General features: G+C 49.8%; 1 protein-coding gene across 2 annotated transcripts in view; it reads left to right on the top strand.

The window, feature by feature from the left end:
* LOC135459587 (chromatin remodeling regulator CECR2) overlaps positions 1-23,141 on the top strand; it is a 92,421-nt gene extending 69,280 nt beyond the window's left edge. The window contains exons 4-19 of one of the 2 annotated variants that reach the window (XM_064735791.1): positions 261-400; positions 859-963; positions 1,566-1,615; positions 3,881-4,050; positions 4,766-4,843; positions 9,605-9,761; positions 13,427-13,556; positions 13,842-13,879; positions 13,965-14,056; positions 14,330-14,456; positions 15,829-16,262; positions 17,769-17,897; positions 17,982-18,780; positions 20,299-21,691; positions 22,541-22,646; positions 22,851-23,141. In XM_064735791.1, the coding sequence (XP_064591861.1) occupies positions 261-400; positions 859-963; positions 1,566-1,615; positions 3,881-4,050; positions 4,766-4,843; positions 9,605-9,761; positions 13,427-13,556; positions 13,842-13,879; positions 13,965-14,056; positions 14,330-14,456; positions 15,829-16,262; positions 17,769-17,897; positions 17,982-18,780; positions 20,299-21,691; positions 22,541-22,646; positions 22,851-22,856 (3,954 nt within the window). In that variant the 3' untranslated portion in view covers positions 22,857-23,141. The remainder of the gene's footprint in view (positions 1-260; positions 401-858; positions 964-1,565; positions 1,616-3,880; positions 4,051-4,765; positions 4,844-9,604; positions 9,762-13,426; positions 13,557-13,841; positions 13,880-13,964; positions 14,057-14,329; positions 14,457-15,828; positions 16,263-17,768; positions 17,898-17,981; positions 18,781-20,298; positions 21,692-22,540; positions 22,647-22,850) is intronic. The other variant, XM_064735799.1, reaches the window with a different exon arrangement.
* The last annotated feature ends 202 nt before the right edge of the window (positions 23,142-23,343 follow it).

Raw genomic sequence — 23,343 nt, 5'->3', positions numbered from 1 at the left:
ATGTTAAAACGAGAGAGGCCATTCAAATTAGAGATGCCAATCTAAATCCCTCCCTGGACAGAGAGACAACGTCATCTTCCCCCTGGAGTAACATTTTCCCAGCTCGGCCGGGAGGAGCAGCTGTACTGCTGCTGTGGCATGGTGGGAGGGAAGGAAGGAGGGAGGGAGGTGTTTACCGAGGGGTGTCATCATGTTTTGTGTGACAATGTGGCCGCTTTTCAACTTGTCACCGTCTGTCGGGGGGCTCCTGGCGGGCGCAGGGCTTGGACGCCGACAGCCTCCGCGTGGAGCCGCTGGGCGAGGACAGCAGCGGCGCCCTGTACTGGTACTTCTACGGCACCAGGATGTACAAGGAGGAGCCGGTGCAGGGCAAACCCAACGGGGAGCTGGCTGCAGACAGGTAACAGCCCCTCACACACCCCTCCCTGGCTGGGTGCAGGGGCGAGGGGGGCACGGCCCGGGCCGGAGGGGGCTCCTCCGCCTCACTGCTGTTGTGCCGGGGGGAGCGGGGCCTGGGGAGGGGCAGCGCGGGCGGGACCCGAGTTGCCAAGCAGGCTGGGGGCTGCCATGCAGCCATGCATTGTGTCCAGGCAGCCTGCAGCCTTTGTGGCACCGGCAGAGCCTGCTGGGGGAGCGCTGCTGCCTGCCCCACCGCATTCCTGCCTGGCTGCCCCGCACCGGCGGCTCCCAGCCAGTGGGAATCCCTCCTCTCCCCTCCCCGTCCTGTTGCTGCTCTGATTTAATCCCTCCTTTGGTTGGGATCCTAGCAGCTGTTCCGATTTCTGTGCCCCTCTCCCATCCTGCCAGCCTCAGTTGCCTTGCTGGCAGATATTTCATGGTGGTTTTGCCATTTTTCAGGGGATGTGGGGGGCAGACAAACACCCCAAACGTTCCTGGGAAAACGGGCAAGAGACGAGGGCGACCTCCGAAGCGGAAAAAACTACTGGAGGAAAATTTGCTGAGGTATGGAAGGGTTCTTCCTGCAACAGATCTAAAATACATACATTCCCAGAGGGAAGTATAATGTATGTCTGGGGTTCCCCCAATAACTATGTATATACCATGCAGCCATAATCTCAAAGCAACTCAGAAGTGAAACAAGCTCAGACTTGGTGGATGCTTTGATTACTCTCCAAAGCAAATTCTGACTTAGCTGGAAGTTTGGTGAAACAGTGGGCATCACTCTTCCAACCACCTCACTTCAAATGCAGTTCCACCATGTAGTGCTAGGGAATTTGCTCCTGATAAAGAATACTTTCATTGTGTGACTTGAAGCCAGAAATCCAGGCCAGTTGAGTCCATTTAGATTTTGGGATGCTTCCCTTAAGAACTGAGATACTGTACTTGACAAACTTCATCCTGCACCATTCACTTACAAAAACTTTACGAAGCTATGATAAACATATATTTGTAATATGTATCAAATGTGTGTTCTGCAGTGTTCTTTTCATGGTTTTGCTCTGTGCTGAATAATTGTGGTGTTCCCTATTCTTGTCCTCAGAAACAGCTGTGTTTTGGTGATGTGATGTACTTATTGTATCACTCCTTCTCTTTCTTTTTGGTAGGGAGAAGGCAGAAGAAAGCTTGCTTATCCACGAGACTCAGATAAGAAATGGTAAAGAGATTTTGCAGTATTGGTGTTGATACCACCCACTAATCAGACTTAAATTATCAAAACCCAGAGAGATGCCTGAGAGACAACTCAGCCTTTCTCAGGAGAGTCCTTCTGCTGGAGGTTGGGGCCAAGTTTGGAAGGAGGCGTTTGTGTTACAGACTGCCTGGCATTGGGAGCCTGGGCACCTGGAGGCCTCCTATTTTGTTATGGCTGAGTTTGGGATGAAGAAACCTAACCTTCTGGGATACACTGGAATTCAAGGGCTCACCTAAAAAAGCAGGCTGTGAATGGTCCTCAGTCTCCCAGGGGTAAGGTAAAACACACCACTCTTGTTAGCAGGAATGGGGAAGAGAGTCAAGTCAGTGATGCCAAGATAGGGAAGGAAGAACCTTTTTAATCCTCTCCCTTTTCCTTCCTCATGGCAATTGGGTGGCTGAGAGTGGTAAACAATGTCTTGGGGGTACCCAGCTAAGGGTTAACGAGGCAAAAAGCGAGTTAGCAACATGATGTGAACGTGAGTTCAAGGGAGCTGGGACTCATTTGTCATACATGTGTATCCACTGGCTTCCACAAAACCCAGGGACTCCCCTGCCTGTTGCCTCACAATAAAAGGCAAGGGTGGCATTGTCTTTCCCGTGCCTCCTTCCATTTGCACTTTGTCTTCAGATTTCCTGGCGGCCACTCGGGCTTCTCCAGAGCCGGGCGGCAGAGCCAGAGCAATGCGCGTGAGGCGCTGGGGGTTTTATCAGATCATTGTCTCCAGCAAATTGTGTCACTTCAGCTGCAGAGTAATCTTCTGCTGGCACAAAGCAGCGCCTCAGTCCTGTTTGCTATTGAAATGAGTTGTCTGTGGGCAGCTGGCAAGGGAATGAGAAACAAGGATGCAGGCTCTGGGGGCAGGATGCAGGTAAGCTCCCTGCTGCACGTGGGCAAGGGATGGATGGCTTTGTGTAGCCAGAGCAGCAGAGGCAGCACGGGACCTTTGCTGTCTCAGTTACCAGTGCCCATGCACTCACAGAGCTGAAACTCTGTGCCACTGCACTGCACCCCGGGCACCTGACAGAGGGCAGGTACTGCAGGGAGCCTGCAGCTTTCCAGCCTTCCTGGGACAACCTGACACCTTGCATGTCACAGCCACTCACACTTCAGATCCACAAAGGGCCCAGAGTCAGGTTCAGCTTTTTTACTTCTTTTTGTTTTTCATTGTTAGTTTGCTTGCAAATGTGTTCAGAAGGTGCATGACATCTGCCAGTGGTGCTGATGACCATTGCTCCATTGCTTTACTGGGAGCCAGTGGTTAGCCCTAGAAAAGTCTGGAGGGAGCTGAAAACCCCTCAGCCTGAAGGTGTTTGATCCAAAACATTCCCCACTCCAAAAACAAAAAAAGGGCAGCAACCCTTTTGTGCTCAGAGAGCATCCTGGGGCAAAAGCATACAAGTTGCAACCCATGAGGCTTCCCTGCTCTGTGTAAACATTTGTGGAGCAGGAACCACATTCCCTAGCTCCAGGTGGGTGTTCCAACCACAGTGCAAGAGAGCCCTTTCTTCACAATTAATATTCAAATGTTTCACACAAGGTGGAACAGTTCTCAAAGTGTCTTGGTGGTTGGGACATGCTTCAGAGCAGTGGGTGATCTGCTTCAATCCCACTCTGGATCGAGCAGGGATGGGATGTGAACTTTTGGAACTTCCCCCTCATCTGGCAGCCTGATGAACCCTGTCCTTCGCTTCCTCTCCTGCTCTTTCAAGTGCCTGCAAACAAAATATTTCATTTGCAGGGAGCAGGAGGATTTGTTACCCTGCAGAAATGGTTTGCAATGCTTTAAAAAAAAAAAAGTATTTCAAATTACATTATTTTTGATGACTTTATTCTGCTGCCAGACTAAATTAGACATTTGCAGTTCCCTATGTCCTGCTCTGGCTGACAGCCCCCTTTACAAAAAACAAATTAAATTCTTTTCTCCAGTCTACAATAACTGGAATGTGGGGTTGCTACAGGGATGTACACTACCTGTGTGTTGCCATGTGGCACCATTATTTCTTCCCCTGAGTACTTCCTCTCTATCTTGGCATCACTCTCAGAGGCAGCAGTGCTTCTGGTGCATGAAGAGAGCTTTGGGTCTGTAGCAAATGGAATGTTTTCTTTAACAGTGGCCTTTGCCAGTGTCTCTTGCTCTTCCTGAGCCCTGAGGAGAGAAGAGAAGGGATTGAGAGGAGCTGTTAGTCATAACTGCTGTGGAGATAACATCCTTTCATGTTTTTGAAGGGTCCCAGGGGCCTGGCCGTGGGACATGGTGGTTGCTGTGCCAGACGGAAGAGGAGTGGAGGCAGGTCACAGAGAGCTTCAGAGAGAGGACTTCCCTTAGAGAGAGGCAGCTCTACAAACTCTTGAGTGAAGACTTCCTGCCGGAGATCTGCAACATGATTGCACAGAAGGTGAGGAGACATGACATCCTGTTTACCTCTCTTTGACCACTTCCAAGAGCAGGGATGCTTGCTGAGTGAAGGAGAGCTAAATCCCAGCAGCCTGCCAGCCCGTTCTGCTCCCTGCACCTACAGCCTGCAAGTGCCATGGATGTTGAGGCTGTTGAGGATGTGTGGATGGGGGGAAGACTGTCCCCCATGCAGTGCTGGAGTCAGTGCTCGAGGATCTGGTTGGTGATTGCACAGCAGTGTAGGTAGGGTGGCTGAAGGGGTTACTGTCTTCAGCCGTGTCCTGTGGCCCTTTCCTGCTGGCAGGGGATCTCTGTGCTTTTGAACTGCTGCGATTTACAGCCTGGCTTTTCTATGCAAACTGCCTGTGATTCCACTTTTACTGCCCTTTCTCTGCTGGCTCTGCTGAAGGGACACTGGCTGCTTAGCTGCCCTAGCTAAGCCCAAAACTCTGAGGGGTGTTGTCCGTCAGCTGAGTGTTTCCAGGTGGGACAGATCTGGAAAGGGATCCTTCGGCTGGATGGCTTTGTGAAACAGGCTCTGCAGTCAGCGTGCTGTTCTTGGATCGAGTTCAGTTTGCTTGTTTGCTACCCTTGTAAAGCTAATAGGGATTTCATGGTCACTTCTAGCCCTCAGAGTTTCTGCTGCCAGTGTCACCGATGTGCCCTAATTTCCTCCACTCTCTTTTTCCTTCCCTCAATTCTCAACCCTGTTTCAGGAGAAGCGTCTGCAGCGGACAGAGTTTTCTCCCAGGTGGATGTCTGACCATCAGCCCATCAAACCAATCAAGCAGGAGGTGAGGGGGGGTGTGAGGGGGAGGACGATGGAGGGAGGCAGAGCAGATGCCTCCTGGGGGAAGAAATAAACCGCAGCATCGCCATTCAGTGGGAAGGAGCCGCTTGAAAGTGCCTGTGCTGAAAGAGAGATGGGTGGTAATGCCCGTCAAAGGCAGGCTGACACCCGGGGTTTCTATGGCGAGCAGGGAGGTGCTGCCCTCTGGATCGCACAGGGAACGGCCCCGCCGCAGACCCCGCTGCAGCTGCAGATGGAAATCTGCGCTCAGTCTGGGGAATTCCACTTCAATGAAAGTGCTGGCACATTCGAGGCAGTTCAAAGAAAAGTTGAAGAAGGATGAGAGGGCTAGAAGAACCGGCTTACAAAGGGAAATGACAGAAATTCAGCCAAGGGGAAAACGTGAGGCTGCAAACACATGAGGGTGTAGATAGCGCCGAGGGAGAGAATGACTGATGCAGTATGGAGCTGAGCTAGGAGGGGGTCAGCTGGAAATGGAAGTCACAATTTAGGCTGCTTAAAGAAATGCTTTTCAAACTGCAGCCTTGTGGGCTCTAACAGCGCTTTCTGTGCCTCCTCACCGTCATCTCATCTCTACCCCATCAGTGCAACAGCACTGCTGCTGCTTGAGGGTCTGTGCAGTGAACCAGACCCAGGAAAATGACTGGAGTTAAATATAACCTTTTTCTTTGGTCAGGGTTATTTTTAACATAGATCAGTTTTCCGATCCAGTTCACCACACAGCCCCTAACAGGCACACCAGCACAGGCAGGGACATGGGGCTGTGGAGATGGGGGGTCTTTGAACTGGCAACTGCTACCCAAAGCAATCGGTCAGACAACACCAGATTAGCCTCAGAGGAAAAAATTGTCTCAATTCTATCAGGCTGGGGCATAATCTCTTGCTGTAGATGTAATGGAAACATAGTTACCTGGTGTTGTGTCAAACCCTGGGAAATTAGGCTGCAGGGAATATGCCATGTGAGCTAGAGTCAGGGGTTCCCCCAAAACAAAGGAGAAAGTACAGGTCCCTGTGCAATAAATGTAATTACTTAGAAACAGATGAATAAAAGGAAGGAAGAACCTCTCATCATGCTGCAGATAAAAGCCTGCCGAGAGGAAAATGAGACCCCAGCGATGGTCAGTTTGGGGCCAGAATTGCTCTCTGCAAAGCCCACCATGCAGGAAGCACAGGGACACGTGTTTGTTCACAGGCAGCAGAAATCCCAGAGGAGGAAGGGAGTGGGAAACACATGGAGCCTGAATGATGCTAATCAGTACCGCAGGTGCTCCAGGTCTGCGGCAGCAGAGGGCTGTTAATTGCTGCCTGTGGGCCAGTGAAACCTTTCCAGCGAGCAGGGGCCCTCCTGGCACCCGCTGTGCCGGGACAGGGAGCCAGCCAGCCACAGTGGTGATGGTCACCCTGCTCCCCAGCAGGATGTGAGGCCATCCCTGCCATGGGGCACCAGGGAACTGCCAGCATGTCTGGTGGCTTGTTCCTTAAACCAGGGTGGGCAGTCGGCGAGCCTGGGGGAGAAAGCCTCAGCCCGGTACAGGTGACCTCTTTCTCCTGGCTGCTGCTTGAGTTGGAGATGTAACTGCTCCATGGGCTCCTGATCCTGCGGGGGATTTCTCAACAGGTGGTTCAGATTAGCTCCTCATTAAGAGCCGCCTGAACAGCACCCTCATTAGGAGAGCGCTGCGGAAACCTGAGCGGGAAGATTTGGCGGATGAGGGGCCAGGGCACTCAGGGCACCCGCGCCTTCTGGCCTTCTGCCCCTGAAGCCTGATACCCAGTGTCTGGAGAGCAGAGCTGAAGGCAGCAGTTTGGCTCTTTCAGAGTCCCAGGGCAGGGGACAGCAGCGATGTTGTCCTGGAGTGCTCTCTGCCGGAGGGAAGGAGGCGGTGATGCCTTGGTCGCTGTGGTGTTTATCCTCCGAGTGGGGAGGAAGCTGGAGAAGAGTCCTGTCCTTTTGCCACCTCCTTTTGCCTCCTCCGTGGTCAGGAAGGAAGTTTAACTTGTGCTTGGTTCTTGCTTTTGTCGTTCCAATAAGGGTCTGCTTCCACCAATCCAGTAGGAGTTTACTGGTTCATGTTTGTGTATTTTTTTAACCCTGAGCTGAGCACACTCGTCCCCAATGGACCTAGGTGGGGCAACAGGCAGAGGTGCCTCTGAGAATCAGGTTGTTTCTGTGTCTGAAGGGTCTCAAAGAGCCCATGCAGCGCTGCTGCTGCCCTGCAAGTGCTGCAGGGAGTAAGTGCAGTTGTGGGTGTCTGCTGCAGTCCTTGGGGCTCTCTAGGCTGCGTTTGTGGTTTCTGCTTTTCCCTTTGCTTTCTAGATCTGGTAGGATGACACCCTCTCCTTTGTTTAAAAGTGCTTTGTTGATGCCATATGTGTGTTGGCTTGCTCTGGAGCATGCTGTGGATCCTGTGTCATGCCATTAAAGCTCAGGTGCTGAGTGTGCCCTGCAGGCTTGGAGAGGTTCTGGTGTGAGCACTGCAGCTTGGATGTTGTGTTCCTGTTTCCACAGGGCATGAGAGATGGAAGTTGTATTAATCTAGGCAAAGGGAAGGTCTCACCTGTGTACCAGCAATCAAAGAAATCCTAACGTGCCAGGCTGACTTACATGGAGTGGTTTGAGAATGTAAAGGCTGATGGTCACATCCTCACTAAAATATCTTGGCATACCAAGTTTGGTGGCGGGTTCCTGTTCACCTCTTTCTTTTTACCTCACTCTTTTGGTTCCTATTGCAATTTAAGATTTATCAAGAAAGTCAGAGGAAAACTGTTTGACAGTGGTCAGGATCAGGTCTGAAAGGAAGTTGTTTGCAGCTCACGAGTAGCAATTCAGATGGCAGAGCTTTTGAGGAAAAAAAGAATCAAAAGTGGAAATATAGAACCCAATGCTCTAGGTTCTTGACCTGTTGTCCTTGTCATAGCACAATCCTGGGCATCTTGGTGTTTGGATATTGATCAGAGAGGAAAAGTTTGAGAAACAACTGGAATAATCATGCCAAGGAACTGAAGGGATTGCTTTATAAGAAAACATTTAATCTAAATGTAGAAATGTGGGAGTTGTGTGTTTGAGGAGTCCATAAGGTAAAGGCTGGAATGTGACTAAAGAAAAGGAGAATTTATGTTCAGCCAGAAGAGCATAACTAGGAATTATTGGATGGAATGAGGGGTTGAGAAACAAACTTCAAACTGACTGGGGGGAGAGGCTGGCTAATCTCAAGGCACCTGAACTCACAGAATGATTTCCCTAGGAAAGAGATAGACAAATAAAGTGATAACATTTTGACAAAGGTATAAAATGGAAAATAAGAGAATGGTTCCCTCGTGATGAGATGGAGCTCTGGGTCTCACCTTAAAGGATCAACACAGAATAGGTGGGTTTTATTGCCCAATTTGTCCCTAAATGCAGGATATGGTCCTAATTTTGTCAAGAGTCCCATGACCCTCTCGTGGACACTTCTCTGTGACTGTTGGTGTTTGAAGCATAATTCTCTTAATGTATTGTTTCTGCTGGTGATGATGCATGGTGCTCATCTGCAGAAAACTGGAGTGGGAGTTTGTAGGGCAGCATGGGACTGTGTAGGGGAAGGGGAGGCAGAGGGGGAATGAATGTGCAGTGAAACCAGACAACATTTCTAGGCATTCATCAAAGCACCCCCAGGTTCCATTCCTGGGCAATGAAACAAGGACAAAATAGTAATCCTGGTGCCAGAATTTATTTTTTTTTCCCTGGGGATTAATAATGGGCCTGGAGAAGTTGATGGTCTGAGCAGCAGCCAACGGACCCCGGCTGATTGCTAATCCTCAGGAAATGCCTTCTGCCTAAGTGGTGGTTGCTGGTTATTCCCTGAAAGTGAAGTTGAAGCAAACTGTATGTACATTATTTTTTCTGGTTGATATTCCCTGCTGATAAGGTACACATATCTTGGTCACAGGGGTAGGAGTGGCTGGTGGATGACTGATACATTTGTCTTAGAACTAAATTAAGGTCATAAAGATAATTCCACACTTCTATATATATGTACCTTATACTTTACTGGAGAAATAGGAGCAGGCAGCCCCTGGTCTGGGAAGCCTGAAGTCTTAAGTAGGATCAAACACAGCCTTGCAGCCTGCTGGCAGTGGGGAGGTGAGAAAGTGGGGCAATAAAGAGCCAGGTGTTCTTGAATGAGAGAGCTGGTTTTGGGACTCAGCAGGAAAACTGTCCAAACAAACAAATGAGAGCCAGTTCAGGGGAGATTAGCACACAGAAATTTTGAACAGGAAAGGAAAACATTCCTAATGATACCTTGATGCAGGGCTGTACCAGATGCTTTTCCTATGGAAGTGTTCTGTGTTTTGCAGCAGAGACAGGTTTGGCAAAGTAGTCCTTCTCACACTTTCAGTCAGAGCTCTGCTAGCTGGAAGAGGTGGAGGTGTTGTGTAAGGGTGTCAACAGCCTGAATCCTTTGCCCAGAAGGGAAGAGAAATGCGCGTGGTGCATCCCTGACAGAATGGCAGCTTGTCTAATCCATCGCTTCTCCTTCCATTGTCCTTGTGTCAGTAGGATTTCATTGCTTGGCAAATAACCTCCCTTTCCATGTTGCTTTTCATCTAGGAAATCGTTCATTCAAATCCTTTTTTCCCCCTTTTTTTCCCTCCCAGTCATCCATTGTAGGTGTGCTTTAATACCTCCTTCAAGTAAACCTGCCTCTGCTCAGCTTGCAGCAAGCCACTCAGTTACAGTTTTTGGTGCATCATTCTGTTACAGGTAAACCCAAATGTGCTGAGCTCAATGGAGAAGCAGAGGCGCAGAGAGGAAGAGGAGGAGCGCCAGATCCTTATAGCAGTGCAGAAGAGGGAGCAGGAACAGCTGCTCAAGGAGGAGAGGAAGAGGGAGATGGAGGAGAAGGTCAAAGCAGTGGAAGGTAACGTGGAACAGGAGTGGAAACTTTCAAACTCACGACTGAGATCTTGAATTAAATTTTGCCATTTGCATTCCTCCCCTGCCAGACTTGCTAATGAGAATATTTTCTTGTTCTCTGATAAGTTGGTCTGACTGTAGTTTCTTTTCCTTTGTCTGTCCTCTCAGTGTTGGTGGCTGTTCTCTAGGGCACCTTTAGACTGTGTTGTCTTCTTCAAATTGTGCTAATTTTCTTCCTTGCCCCAGCTGTCAATTTTTTTCTCCTGCTATTCATGTTGTTTCTTAGTTCTGTCTCCCCACTTGCCTCCTCATGATTTCCCTGTGTGCAGGATTAGTTTGCTTTGCTCTCACTGGGATAGCATTTGGTTCTTTTGGCCCAATGCATGATGGAAGAAGAATTCCCTTTGAGGAGAAAGGGAATGGAATAACATGGGAGTAGCAAGAGTAGTATTTTTATATTGCTGCTGGCCTTACCAATTGGAGAACTAAAGGTGAAGGGATCAGGCTGCATAGAGCACCACAGGTGGCAATTTCAGGTGTTGGTCTAAAACTTTTGTGGTTAATGAATTAAATGTTGATTTAAGCTCTTCTGGAGCAAACAACCATGTTGTGTTGAATACCTGAGATCAAGGCACAGAGAGCAGGCAGTGTGGGTGTCAGAGCAAGCTCATTTCTTTTTGTTGGCCTCCCTTATGGGGGATTCCTTTAGCTGCCGCTTTATCCACAGTGACTGGCTGGGCTGTTGTAATTCCATGGAAAGGCTGAGCATCCTCAGAAAGCTGTGGCAATGTGGGGCAGTATGAGTATCATGAGTCCCAAAGTGGATAAAGAATCAGAAAAAAAAATATTAAGTTCATGCTCCCCTTGTAAACTTTCCAAAATGAAACAGTTTGCTACCAGATGTTTGGTAGGAGGCCAGATGTTATCTAAGAATAGCTTCTTTTACCTGCTTACCTTTCTAACCATTAGAAAAACCAATTACTTCCTTGGCTTTTGTGTATTCCTGGTTGCTAGTCCTAGCTAATCAGGTGTTTTAAATCTAGACTCATCCAGCTTCCATATCTGCCACAGATATCTGTTTCCCTTGGCAAATTGCATATTCTCTGTGGTTTAATGCTTCATCTTTATAGACGAAATTAGTCTTGAAGTTCCACAAGAGCTGCAAAGATAAATGTTCCTGTAAAATGGTTTTGGTTTGCTATAAGCCACTTCCTTTTCTGAGTAAATTCAATCATTACATCACTGGATTCAAAGGCATCAGAGCCATGCAAAGAGACTGGTGTGAGGCTGAGCAGTAGCCTCTTTTAAGCCAAGTTACAATACATTCTTGCTTCTATTGGCACAGGTGCTCTAATTTTGTTTTGTGCAGTTTCTTTCACATAGTTTAAACTCTTTTCTAGTCCATTTAGGCTTAGTCAGGAGAAGTCTTCTTTTAAGCTGGTGCAAAAGCTGTTTGCAAAGGTTTTGTTGACTTGTTCAGTTCAATCACTACAGTATTTTTTATCCCCAGAACCAGCAGCTCTCCAGGTAAAACTGGCTTCTTACTGATCATTTCTTAGTGCCAAACACACCCACCACTAGCATTTGCTGTCATTACAGTTCTAATGATGGAGGGGAAATGATTTGAATATTATGTCATTTATTTTATTTGGTTCAGACTTGTTAAAACTGGACATCCAACAACAGAAATTTTAGGGTAACAAAGATTTTCTTCTAATTTTTAGTCTGTTTGGAATATAATATTAGTTTTGTATGGCCTTCTGTAGAGGGGAGATGTGAAATATCTTCTTTGTATGAATTTCACCTTCTTCTCAGTTTTGGATGGTATTTCTGTTTTAACATCCCATTCCTGTTTCCAGCCCAAGATTGCACTTCCCCCAACTCCAACACACCCCCCAGGTAGCAAGTTTCCTGCTGGGCCCATCTGTACTCTCCTGAATTTATAAGTTAGGGAAGCTTTCTAGATTTCTACCACAACAGCAGGTTGGAGTTTCCCAGCTCTCTTTCCAGGTGCTGCTTCAACATAATGTATCACATATATGAGTTTCTAGCTTGTTGAGGCACTTTTTAGGGCATTATTTAGATTTTGAAAGCTGCTGGGTAGGAGTCAACCCAAGCCAACATATGAGAATGAGCTCTGCTCATTCTTGAACACACAATGTTAATCACTAGCTGTGTTAGAGACTCCTGCTATTAATCCTAGCTGAGATCTGGTACCAGAGCAGCACTGCTTGGTTCCTGTCAGTTTACCAGGTCAGATCCTTGGCAGATGTTGGTGGATTTCTAAAATCTACAACATCTTTACCTCTTGGCTGCTGTTGTCAGCAGAGATTTTCCATTTGCTGCCCAAATAATCACTCCATGTTCTTCTCCTCAGCTTTCTCACTTAGGTATCCATTGCAATGCCATGTAAGGATTGCAAATTTTATGAAAGCAGCATGAATTCTGAAAAGTGCTTGGACAAACTCAGATACTCTCTGTTATGTGAAATGGGGTGTTGGACTTCTGGTCATGCAATTCTCTTAGATTCTGTGGGACACCTCAGATGCAAGTCCTATCATCCCAGCTTCAGTGCTACCCTGAGTCTTCTAACAAGAAATCTGGGCTTTCTTTTACCAGTCTTTGACATGTCTGCCAATGAATGTCCCTACAAACACTCACCTTGTAGCTATTTCTACTTTTCTTGTGCTCTCAACCTCCATCCCAAATTTATTTTTGACTGACAGAGTAGGACTTCAATAAATATTTTTTCCATCAGAGCTGGTATCTCTTGAGTAGTTGGCGTTTTCCAAAGGCAGAGCCTCTGCTACAGGATGTTGGCCACGTCTCCCTCATCTTTCTTTCACTCTGGGTGTTCCCTGACATGGCCAGTTCCTGTGACATCTCTCCCTGAACATTACTTCCACAGAATTCTGCTCCTGCAGAAGGTTGGTCCAACTGCAGGTGTTTCACAAGTCAAATGAATTCAGATTTCCTATAAGCAAAAGGAAATGAGGTTCATAAGAGCCCATAAACTTTCTATTATGAAGCAATCTGTTGGCCAGCTGTCTGGTTGCAAACCACAGGTTCTATTACCAGCATTGCTTCTTCCTGTGTCTCACTTCTTTAAATGAAAGCCGTCCCAGTGGCCCTCGTGTGTGGCAGGTTGCTCACTCTGGCTGCTGGCCATGAAGACCTACCTGAGCAATCTTCCCAAAGCCAGCCATGGAGGATAAAAATGACCCCAGTTACTCATTGCCACTGGTAGAACTCCTCTCCCTCAGCACTGCTCTTCATCCCATTCCATGCAAAGGCAGCTGCCTCAAGTTCACCTGCCTGCAGTGAAGCCCCTAAAGGAAGATAAAAACAAGCCAGCTCTTTCCATAGTGCTGAGCTGTGCCTAGAGATGGATGTTGAGCTTCCCTCTTTGTACCACTTCTGGAAGTTGCCTAAGGCAGCATCTGTGTCACAGTGGTGCTCCAAAATTGGTGATTGTAACCAAGGGAGGATGATGAGGCTTGTTGATGGTGCACTGTATTCTCACCTCACCTGCTCCTGTGCTGGTGCTGCTTTTGCTGAAAGAACAAGATCCTCTCACTGGAGTTCTTGGGAGCTGCAGGAGCACCTTCTGTTTCCCTGCAAAATGCAGGCAAAGAGTGCTGAATGGTTTTTCATCTCTTCCCACTGCAGAGCGGGCCAGGAGGAGGAAACTTCGCGAAGAGCGGGCGTGGCTGCTGGCACAGGGGAAGGAGCTGCCCCCTGAGCTTTCCCACCTGGATCCCAGCTCCCCTGGCAGGGAGGAGAGAAGGACCAAGGACATGTGAGTACACAATGGGCCATTGCAGCACACAAGTGTATTGAAGCAGAGTAAGTATGGCAAGAAGAGGAGTGTGATCATTCACAGGAATGCAGAGGGAGAAGTGAGGATGGAGAACAGTGAGAGGAGTAAGCTGAGAAACATCTGGGTTTGGTCCATATGAGAGGAGTGTTTGTGAGGAGGCCTGCTGGCCAGCATGGTGGCACTGCATGGGTGGAGGAGAAGATGAAGTACAGAGCATGTCTTATCTATCAGTCTGCATATTCACTGTGGTGCTTCCTGTTACAGCTTTGAACTGGACGATGAGTTCACAGCCATGTACAAAGGTTAGTCCCAGCCCAGCTTTCTCAAAGTGAAGTACTTCTGTGTGTGTGTGAGTGTAACCATTCACCTTTCTCTTGCTACTGCCAGTTCTAGATGTGGTGAAGGCTCACAAGGACTCTTGGCCCTTCTTGGAGCCCGTTGATGAATCGTATGCTCCCAACTACTACCAGATCATTAAGGTATGGAAAGTGGCACAGCCATCTTGACTGATGTCCTTTGTTCACTGGGATGCAGTTCTTGGGAAGTTTTTTGAAGTTTGATGGGCTGTATTACTCTCACAGTCCAGCTCCATGATTCTGGCAGTCCCTTCTAACTTTACAAGTGAAGGAAACCAAAAATGGATGGCTGCCTCTCTGGAGAGCATCCTCTGCTGCCCATGCCCTCTCTGAGCTCTAACTTTGTAAGCCCCACTGTGCTGTCTGTAACTGAAGGGAAGTTTGGTTGTATTCCAGGCCCCCATGGATATCTCCAGCATGGAGAAGAAGCTGAATGGAGGTCAGTACTGCACCAAGGATGAATTTGTGGGTGATATGAAGACCATGTTCAGGAACTGTCTGAAGTACAACGGAGAAGGCAGTGGTAAGAGCAGTAAGATGCTAGATTTGTCTATTTGCAGTGCTCAGCCAAAGCAAGCAGTGCTCTCTTCCTCCTCACCAGTTGATTTGTGATTCTTCTCTTTCAGAATATTTTTGGGAGACCAGATGACAGGGTAATAGTTACTGAGACCTGCACTGGGTTTTAGTGAGGCTTTTAGCACAGTTTGGTCATGCTGAACTGGGGCATGGCATACCAAGGACTGCCATGATGGTAGATGGTGAAGGCAGAGCACACAGAGAGGAGAGTCTGTTTCTTTCTGAACTTATTCCTTCATGTGTTTATGTGTGCCCCTTTTCCTCATAGTAACTAACAGACTGAAAAGCATTGCAGTCTGGTTGACTGCCAGTGTTTGTTGAGTACCACAGGAAAGTGAGGAGTGACCCATGCCTGTCCTTTGGATGGAAAATGTAGTTTTTAGCTTCCTTGGCTACTGAAGGAACAATGTGAGTGTACAAATGGGAAATCCTGGGTTTTATTGCCATGCCAATTAAAATTCTATGTGTTGCTTAGATAAGAAATCAGTTCCCATATGGTGGGTCATCACTGCAGACTGTCTCACCAGCAACACCTGGTGAGAAAGGGAGAGCAACATTAAGAACAAATCAGCTTGTTGCTGTTGGCTGCAAGTAAAAGCATACGTGCAGTGCCACTGGGAGAGCTCTGTTCCTCAAGGAACTTCAGGGTTAGTTTAGTGGAAACAACTGGAAAGTCACTTGCTTCAAGGCCTTGTTACCAGCACCTCTCAAATGTCTGTTCCTTCCTATCCACTCAACAAAAAGTAAATGCACATCTCAGCAGAACTGTCCAGTAAAAATGATGCAGTGGGGACACTGTTGTTGGCAATAGCTTTCATGTCAGGGTCAACAAGTGCTTTGGAAACTACACAGATAAATGTGTTTGCTGATTTTCCTCTGTCTTGTGGCCCACAGGAGAGACCTGAACGAGTCCAAGAAAAGCCTCTGAAAGTAATCAAATAGCATTGCTGGAAGTTCACATTTCTTCTCTCAGCACTCCTGCTGGCTAACTGTGCAGGTCACACATCTCTGTGAGCAGAGGTGGTGCTCCCCTAATGTAATTCTTGGCACTAGGCTGGAACACTGAGTTAATGCTGACTCTGCAGGCCCTGCTGCCAGTGGTACTTTGTCATGCCTGTGTGCCTGTCCTCTGCTGGGGTTACTGAACAGAACTGATGCTGTGTTGCTTATGGAGTTTAGGAACCAAAGCCAACTAGTTAGAAACAAAAGTCTTCCTTGGAGAAACTTGGCAGAGGGAAGATGATTTATCTGATGTTGCATAATTGCTTAATTGCTTCTCTCTACAAGGCTCTGACATTCTTGGGGGTTTTTGACTGCAGAATATACAAAGATGGCTTACAACTTGGAGAGGTGTTTCCACCGAGCAATGATGAAGCACTTCCCTGGGGAAGATGGAGACACAGATGAGGAGTTTTGGATCAGAGAGGACGGGAGAAGAGAGAAGAGGAGCCGGCGGTCCGGCCGCTCCGGCACAGGCAGCGTCTGGACTCGATCACGAGACCCTGATGGGCCCGGCAAGAGACAGCAACGCCTGGAAAATGGAGGAAAACCTCCTCCATATCGAGCTGCTTCCAGGGCTCCCGCTTCTTCCTCCTCTTCCTCCTCCTCCTCCTTCTCCTCGTCCTCTGTGGATGACCCAAGTGGCAACGCCATGCAGGCTGCTCGAGAGGTGGGCCCTTCCAACGGGAGAGGCTTCCCGCGCTCCCTGCAGTACGGCGGCATGCCCAGCCCTGTGCCACATCCTGCACAGATGGTAAGGAGCAGCTCCTGCTGCCCTCTGCCCATCAGGACAAGGCAGGGAGGGAGGTAAAGGGCAATGAAACTTCCCACCATGAAATCCTTAGTGCCTGTCAGGAACCTTTTCCCAGAGATAAAGAGTCAGAGCTATGGTTCTTCCAAGTGAAACCTTTTCAGCCCTTAGATTTAAACTGGTGAAATTTAAATCTTTGCCACATTAGGTGGGGGCAATCTCCTAATGTTTCTCATGGCTGTCATTTCCCAGTGTAGACAAACTGATTCCCCCAGTTTTCTTCTCTCCTTGGAGAGCAGCCCCAGTGTGCATGGAAAGCTGTAACATTTCTTCCCTTACCCCGCAGTTTATGAAGCTGAACAATCTGGTCTTTTGTCTCAATTGTTTACAGATGCCTGGTAACTTTGTGCCATCTGTGTACTACTGCATTTTGTGCTTTGAGTATTTATAAAAGCAGTAAACTGAATCAAACAAAGGCCACCCTGGACTGCAGCAGTGACCTATCTTTAGCCCAGCGTTTCTTCTCTGAATGCCACCTCTGTTCTGCCTCCCTTCTGGGCTGTTCCTCACCCAGCCTTCACTGCCTTTTCCATTTTAACCAGTGATTGCTTGTGGTGTGATGTATCTGCTGTTCTCCTGATATTTAGGCTATCCCTTGCCCTTTTAGCTAGAGATCAAACAAAATTTTTAGAGTGATTCTTGTGCTGCAGATAGTGGAAGGTGGTAGGAGAGCTGGAGGCATTGAGTATTTTGAAGGAAATCCAGCACACTCCCTGTTGTCTTCCTGCTTCCATACTCTTGTGGTCCATTCCTGTTCTTGAAGCAAACCACTGCCCCCTCCAGCCTTCTTTCCTGCCCCCCAGTATTTGGGTGGCAAGTGAGTGTATTGCAGCCTTAAGTTCAGAGGTGAGTTGTGGTGGTGTTCGCAGGGCTCCCAGGACGAGGGAAGAGATGAGAAACTTGACTCCATGTTTCAGAAGGCTGATTTATTATTTTATGATGTATATTATATTAAAAGAAAATGGTATATTAAAACTATACTAAAAGAACAGAAGAAAGGATTTAATCAGAAGGCTAGCAAGGAAAGGAAAAAATTAATGATAATAAAATCTTGTGACTGACCAGAGAGTCTGAGACAGCTGGACTGTGATTGGCCATTAATTAGAAACAACCACCTGAGACCAATCACAGATGCACCTGTTGCATTCCACCGCAGCAGATAATTATTGCTTGCATTTCATTTCTGAGGCCTCTCAGCTTCTCAGGAGAAATCCTGGCAAAAGGATTTTTCAGAGAATATCATCGTGACAGTGAGTGGCTGAGGTGTGACAGAGTGGCTTTGATAAGGCTGGGTCACCCATAGAAGAGAGTGTGCAGCTTTTCTACGGTATCTCCAAAACGGTCCAGCTGCTTATTTGTGCAGTTACTCCAGCCTTGGCTTCCCCTCACCTGCAGTGTTTCTGCTGCTTTTATGCCCTTCACAAATTGTTTTATTTCTTATATTTATAGAGACCAGCGGTGCCAGGAACCTTCGGCCCTTTGCGTGGATCCGATCCCACCAAACTGTACGGTTCTCCACGAGTGCCCGAGCCCCATCCCGGAGAGCCGGTGCAGCAGCACCAGCACTTTGCCATGCAGGTGAGCCCCTCCCGCATGGGGTGACGCGCCCCAGGCCTCGCAGGTGCCACGGCTGTCACTGAGACCCCCTCTCTGTGTCCGCAGCCGGCCGTGGGACTGAGCGAGCACCGCGGGCACCGCCTGGGCACTCCGGAGAAGCAGGCGTGCGCGGCGCCGGCACACGTGGCCGGGCTGGGCCCCCACCTGGGCTCCCTGCAGCTGGGCCGCCCGCCCGAGGGCGTCTATCCTCCGGCCCAGTTCCAGCAGGGCTTCCTCCCGCCGCGGCACGGCGGGCCCCCGGGGAAGGCGCCCGAGGGCTCGGAGGTGCCCCCGGCACACATGTACCGGCCCTACAAGTACCTGAACCGCGCGCACCCGGCCCTGTGGAACGGCAGCCACGCCGGCCAGGCGGCCGTGGGGCCCGAGGAGAAGGCGCCCATGGGGCCGGGGCCCTCGCTGCAGCCCCGGGTCCTGGGTCACATGATGGACCCCCGGGCCATGAGGCCGCCGCTGCCTCCCGGCCAGTGGAGCGAGCAATCCAATTTCCTACCTCACGGGGTGCCTCCCTCGGGGTACATCCGAGCGCCCGGCAAGGGCGCCGGCCAGAGGATGCCGCAGCCGCCGGCCGCCCTCTTTGGGGGAGCAGCCCAGGTTCAGAGAGGGTGCCAGGGCGGGGACTCCATGCTGGACAGCCCCGAGATGATCGCCATGCAGCAGCTGTCGTCCCGCGTGTGCCCGCCGGGTGTGCCTTACCACCCCCGCCAGCCGCCGCCGCCGCACCTCCCCGGGCCCTTCCCGCAGCTGGCCCACGCTGCCTCTGCCAGCAGCCAGCCCCCCAAAGCCATGGGCAACGGGGGCTCACAGGATCCAACCGGCCACACCATGGACATGGACAGCAACCAAGGTAACGCCCTCAGTGCCCACTGGTAGCACTTCCCTGCCTGCATGTGTCGCTCCACCGCTCAGAAAATAATTCAAATCTTGGTTAAATATTTGGGAGGAACAGAGTTTTTATGCATAGTTTTTTGGGGTTTTTTTAATCTAAGTTGGAATACATTTTCTACTCAGGGCATTGCTTAGATTTTTCTAGGACTGTTTTGTTTCACTGTAGCCTGCCAGAGGTCCCTTCTGTCCCAGCTTTACCTGAAAGTTATCAGTGTGCCACGAGGTGCAAATGCAAAGCATTAGGCTGTAATGCTTCTAGTGCTCACCTGGAGTTAATATAAAAATTTGATCTGCAGAGAGTTAGGTAAGGAGAGGAGATGTTATGTGAATAAATGCCTTAAATGTACTCCTTCGAGTGTGTGTAAGTATAGCTTCCCCTCTGAAATGCACATCTGCCTTATGAGCTCTCAACATCTTAAAATCCTCACATGCTAGGGCTGCCCAAAAGCCCCTGAGCAGCTGTATCAGTTCAGGTGGGATGGCAACATGTCATGCATGCCCTTACCAGTTTCTTTCTGGTTGAATTTCATTTGTTCTGTCCAGTAAACCACATATAATAAAAAGGAAAGAACCTTAAAAATAAAACCTAATGTAGAGATCAAAAAAATTCAGAGATCAAAAAATTTTTTTTTTCATTAATTCTAGCTGGTAAACTAGAGATCAAAACCCTTGTATCTTTTATCAATCCCCTGTGTTCCTTGCACTAAAGAGGAAACTCTTTCCTTGTGTGGCATTGCTTAAAAGTTATCATCATAATTTAGCTTGCTGGATATAGAACAGAGACAGGGGAGAATGTTGAGTGATTGCAGAACAGAGCAGCCTCATCTCCAAACCACAGCTGGTTAAAATATGGCTGTGATCATCTCTGCAGTATCTTGGGGCATGGTGGTGCTTCTGCCCAACTGGATGCAAACAGGGTTTGCGGAGGGTGAGCTTAAATTTGATGTTAAGAAGAAATTCTGTTCTGTGAGGGTGGTGAGGCACTGACACAGATTGCCCAGAGGAGCTGTGGATGCCCCACCCCTGGAAGTGCTCAAGACCAGGGTGGAGGGGACTTTAAACAATCTGGTCTAGTGGCAGGTTTCTCTCTCCAAGGCAGGGGGGTTGGAACTACACGATCTTTAAGGTCCCTTCCAACCCAAACTATTTTTTAATTCTATGACTGGAAAGGATAATGCTGCCTGAAATCAAGCTGCCAGTACACCAACATTTTATGTTGCTGTTATGTGGACCCCAAATCTGCCTCTCCTTTAGGCAGCCTCTGCACACCTCTGTGTCAGAGCAAACACGTTGTTCCAGAGGGGCTATGACTTAGCGGTGGCTCACAAAGTGCAGTGTCTACCTGTGCCATCTTTCAGAGAGAGATGCAACCTCATGAGCAGTTTTTAAAAGAGCACTTTTAAAAGAAGCAGCTCTTAAAGATCACCCAAATTTGCAAAGATTAGACATGTGTTTGACTTCCTTCCCTCTCTTTCAGTGGACTCGCTGGCAGGCATGGACGAGAAGGCTCAGTGCATCATTCCCGACGGGGCCTACGGCAAACTCCTACCTCACCCCAAGCCCCCGCTGCCCCTGGAGTGCACGAGGCGCGCCGTGCCCCCGGATGGGGAGGGGGATGGCCCCGCTGGGAAGGGCGACCTGAAGGCAGGGCAGGGCAAAGGCGCGTGGTCAGCAGAGAGCGGCTACGCCGGCGACCCGGGCTGCGTGAGGGACCTGGGGCCCGCCTCCGAAAGAGGGGGTGCCCTGCCTCAGAACGGGGCGGCGGGCGAGGGGCCAGCAGCCGGCCCTGAGGGGAAGGGGCTGGCTGCCAACCTGCTGGAGAAGCCCCTGTGCGGCGGGGGAAAGGCTCTGCCCGAAGCGGCCGTGCCCTGCATGGGACAGGGCAGCGGCCTCCCTGGCGTGGACGCCACCTCCATGGGGGCCACCCCCAACCAGTTTCATCCTCTCTACATGTCCGGCCTGGAGTACCCGAATTCAGCGGGGCGGTACCACATCAACCCCGGCCTGCAGGGGTTCAGCCCCGTCATGGGGGGGAAGCCGCCTCCTCCTGCCTCCCACCCCCAGCATTTCCCCCCGCGGGGTTTCCAGCCCAGCGGCGCTCATCCCGGCGTCTTCCCGCGGTACCGGCCGCCCCAGGGAATGCCGTATCCCTACCAGCCGCAGCCCCAGCCCTCCTACCACCACTACCAGCGACCGCCCTACTACGGCTGCCCGCAGGGCTACTCGGACTGGCAGAGACCTCTCCACGCCCAGGCCAGCCCCAGCGGGCACCCCGGTGCCCACCCATCCCTGGGCAGGGCCCCATTCCCGGAGCGGGGCCTGCAGGGCTGCGAGGCGCTGAGCGCCGCCATGGCCTCTCCCAACCGCGTGGACGCAGCCGGTGCCAAAGAGGTTTCTCCGAGCGACGGGCAGGAGCTGGGGCCTGAAGATGAGAAGTCCGAGGAGTCCCAGGAAAGAGCGGAGAGTCCCAAAGAGTTTCTCGATTTGGACAACCACAATGCAGCCACTAAGAGGCAGAGCTCGGTGGCAGCGGGGGAGTTCCTGTACGGAGCCCCCCCGCCACACCTGGCTGCGGGGATGGGATTTGGCCCATCAGCTTTCCCTCCCCATGGGGTGATGCTACAGACTGGCTCTCCTTATGGATCCCGGCATCCTGCCAGCCACTTCCAGCCCAGGACCTATGGAGCGCCCATGAATGCTCACCTGTCCCACCATGCAGCCTCCGGCCAGGCCAACGGCCTCTCTCAGGAGGGCCCCCTGTACCGCTGCCGAGAGGAGAACGTGGGTCACTTTCAGGCCTTGCTGATGGATCAGAGAGGCAGTGCAGGTGGCATGGGGGGGCCACCCCAGGACTTGTATAGACCCTCGGGGTAAGATGGTGTTTTCTGCAAGAAGGCAAGGTAGGAGGGAGGGGGGAGATGCCTGGGTGACCGTCAGTCTTGGATACCCTTGAAGGGATATGGCTTCAAGTCACAGGAGATGGCAAGTCAAGTTGAAAGGCTAAGAGGTGGCTCTTGGATTCTTGGAGTAAGGGGGCTAAGATGGAGAGAGAGTCTCATTGCACCTCCTTAAAGCAAGGAGCTGTCATGGAGAACCTGTCAGCCTGCTTCATCCATCCCCACACCAGTGCTGAGCTCCCCCTGACAGTGTTTTGCTAATGTGTCATCAAGGGTTGAGTATCTCTTAATTACAGGGGCTCTTGCCATTTTCTTTGCAAATGTTTTATTTAATCTTGCTTGTAGTGAGGCAGAGTCACTGACTAAAGTGGAAGTTTGCCTCTTGTTATGAGCATCCTTATGTTTGCCTCTTTTTGTCCTCTTGCTTTGCCCCTTCTCTCTGTGTCAAATTTCCATCACAGAAAGTCACTTCTCACTGAGACTGTATATCACATTTTTATTTCCAAGTGGAAAATACTGCTACTCCAACAATTCCCTGTTCAGTTTTTATGAATGTGCCTCAGCTGTTACTGTTTTGTCATCATCACAGCATCAAGTCCTTCCTTCTTCTAGTGTTCAGGAAACCTGGCTTAAAGCTAAGCCACTGGGGGAATGGCATGGGTTGAGGGCTGTGTTTTGGGGGGAAGCCAGACAGAATATACAAGACAAATGCTTGTATGCTAATGTTGTATGTATGCCTTCAGTGAAGTAGTTTTAACCAAGAGTGGGGATTTGCTCCTGACATTCATGTGCTAAAACTCTCTCCATTCAACCTGACTGCAGAATGCAAATGCATCAGGCTCAAGTTCCTTTCCCGAAGATGCCTACAGCAACCATGGCCCGGGAAGATTTGACATCACAAAAACCATCAGCATTGCCTCTGGATCAAGTAAGGGCTGCTAGAGAGAGCAGAGCTGAAATGCAAGTCTTTGTCCTCCCAATGGTTAAAGGATTGAGGTGTTTGGTGAGGGTGGGAAGAACTGGAGGGCACTGTGAACTTGGGCAGATCACTGGTGTTAGCTGTGAACTGCTGGCATGCAAAGGAGATTATTCCTTTCTAAAGCTGCTCCAACTCTTGTTCTTCCTCTTGCAGAGCTAGTCCAAGAAAGGATCAGACTTCATGAAGACGAAAGCCACACGTGATTTGGACAAGGGAGAGGAGGGGCAGGCCCTGCTCCCACCCTCCCCTCACCCATGGAGCTTCCCGGGTCCGCGGAGACGGCGCCGTGCCGGATTTTGGGCTGGAAACCCACAGAGGTGCTGGGCCCAGCCAGCCGAGCAGCTGGATCACCACACAGGGCACCCCAAACTAGTGGCTTTCTGTGACAGGAGACTGCGTCTCATTCAGGGTTTGAGGGGTTTTTTGGGTGGGGAGGGCGGGGTGGGGGTGGAAACTTTCATTGACTGCTAAACTCAGGTATATTTTTCAGGGTGGAAGAGGATGATGATGGAATTTTACTTGTAGTATTAACGTGTGTGTTTTGGAGCTGGATCCAGTTTACAGAATTTAACCTGTTGCCTTTCTAAATAAATTTCTGTTGTTGGTGAATGTATTGTACATAATGGGGGAGGGGGTGGGCCCAGCT

Source organism: Zonotrichia leucophrys, chromosome 1A (genome assembly GCF_028769735.1).
Source record: "Zonotrichia leucophrys gambelii isolate GWCS_2022_RI chromosome 1A, RI_Zleu_2.0, whole genome shotgun sequence".
NCBI classification, from domain to species: Eukaryota; Metazoa; Chordata; class Aves; order Passeriformes; family Passerellidae; genus Zonotrichia; species Zonotrichia leucophrys.
The sequence above is the reverse complement of the archived record's forward strand: the minus strand, read 5'-3'. Positions and strand labels throughout refer to the sequence as shown.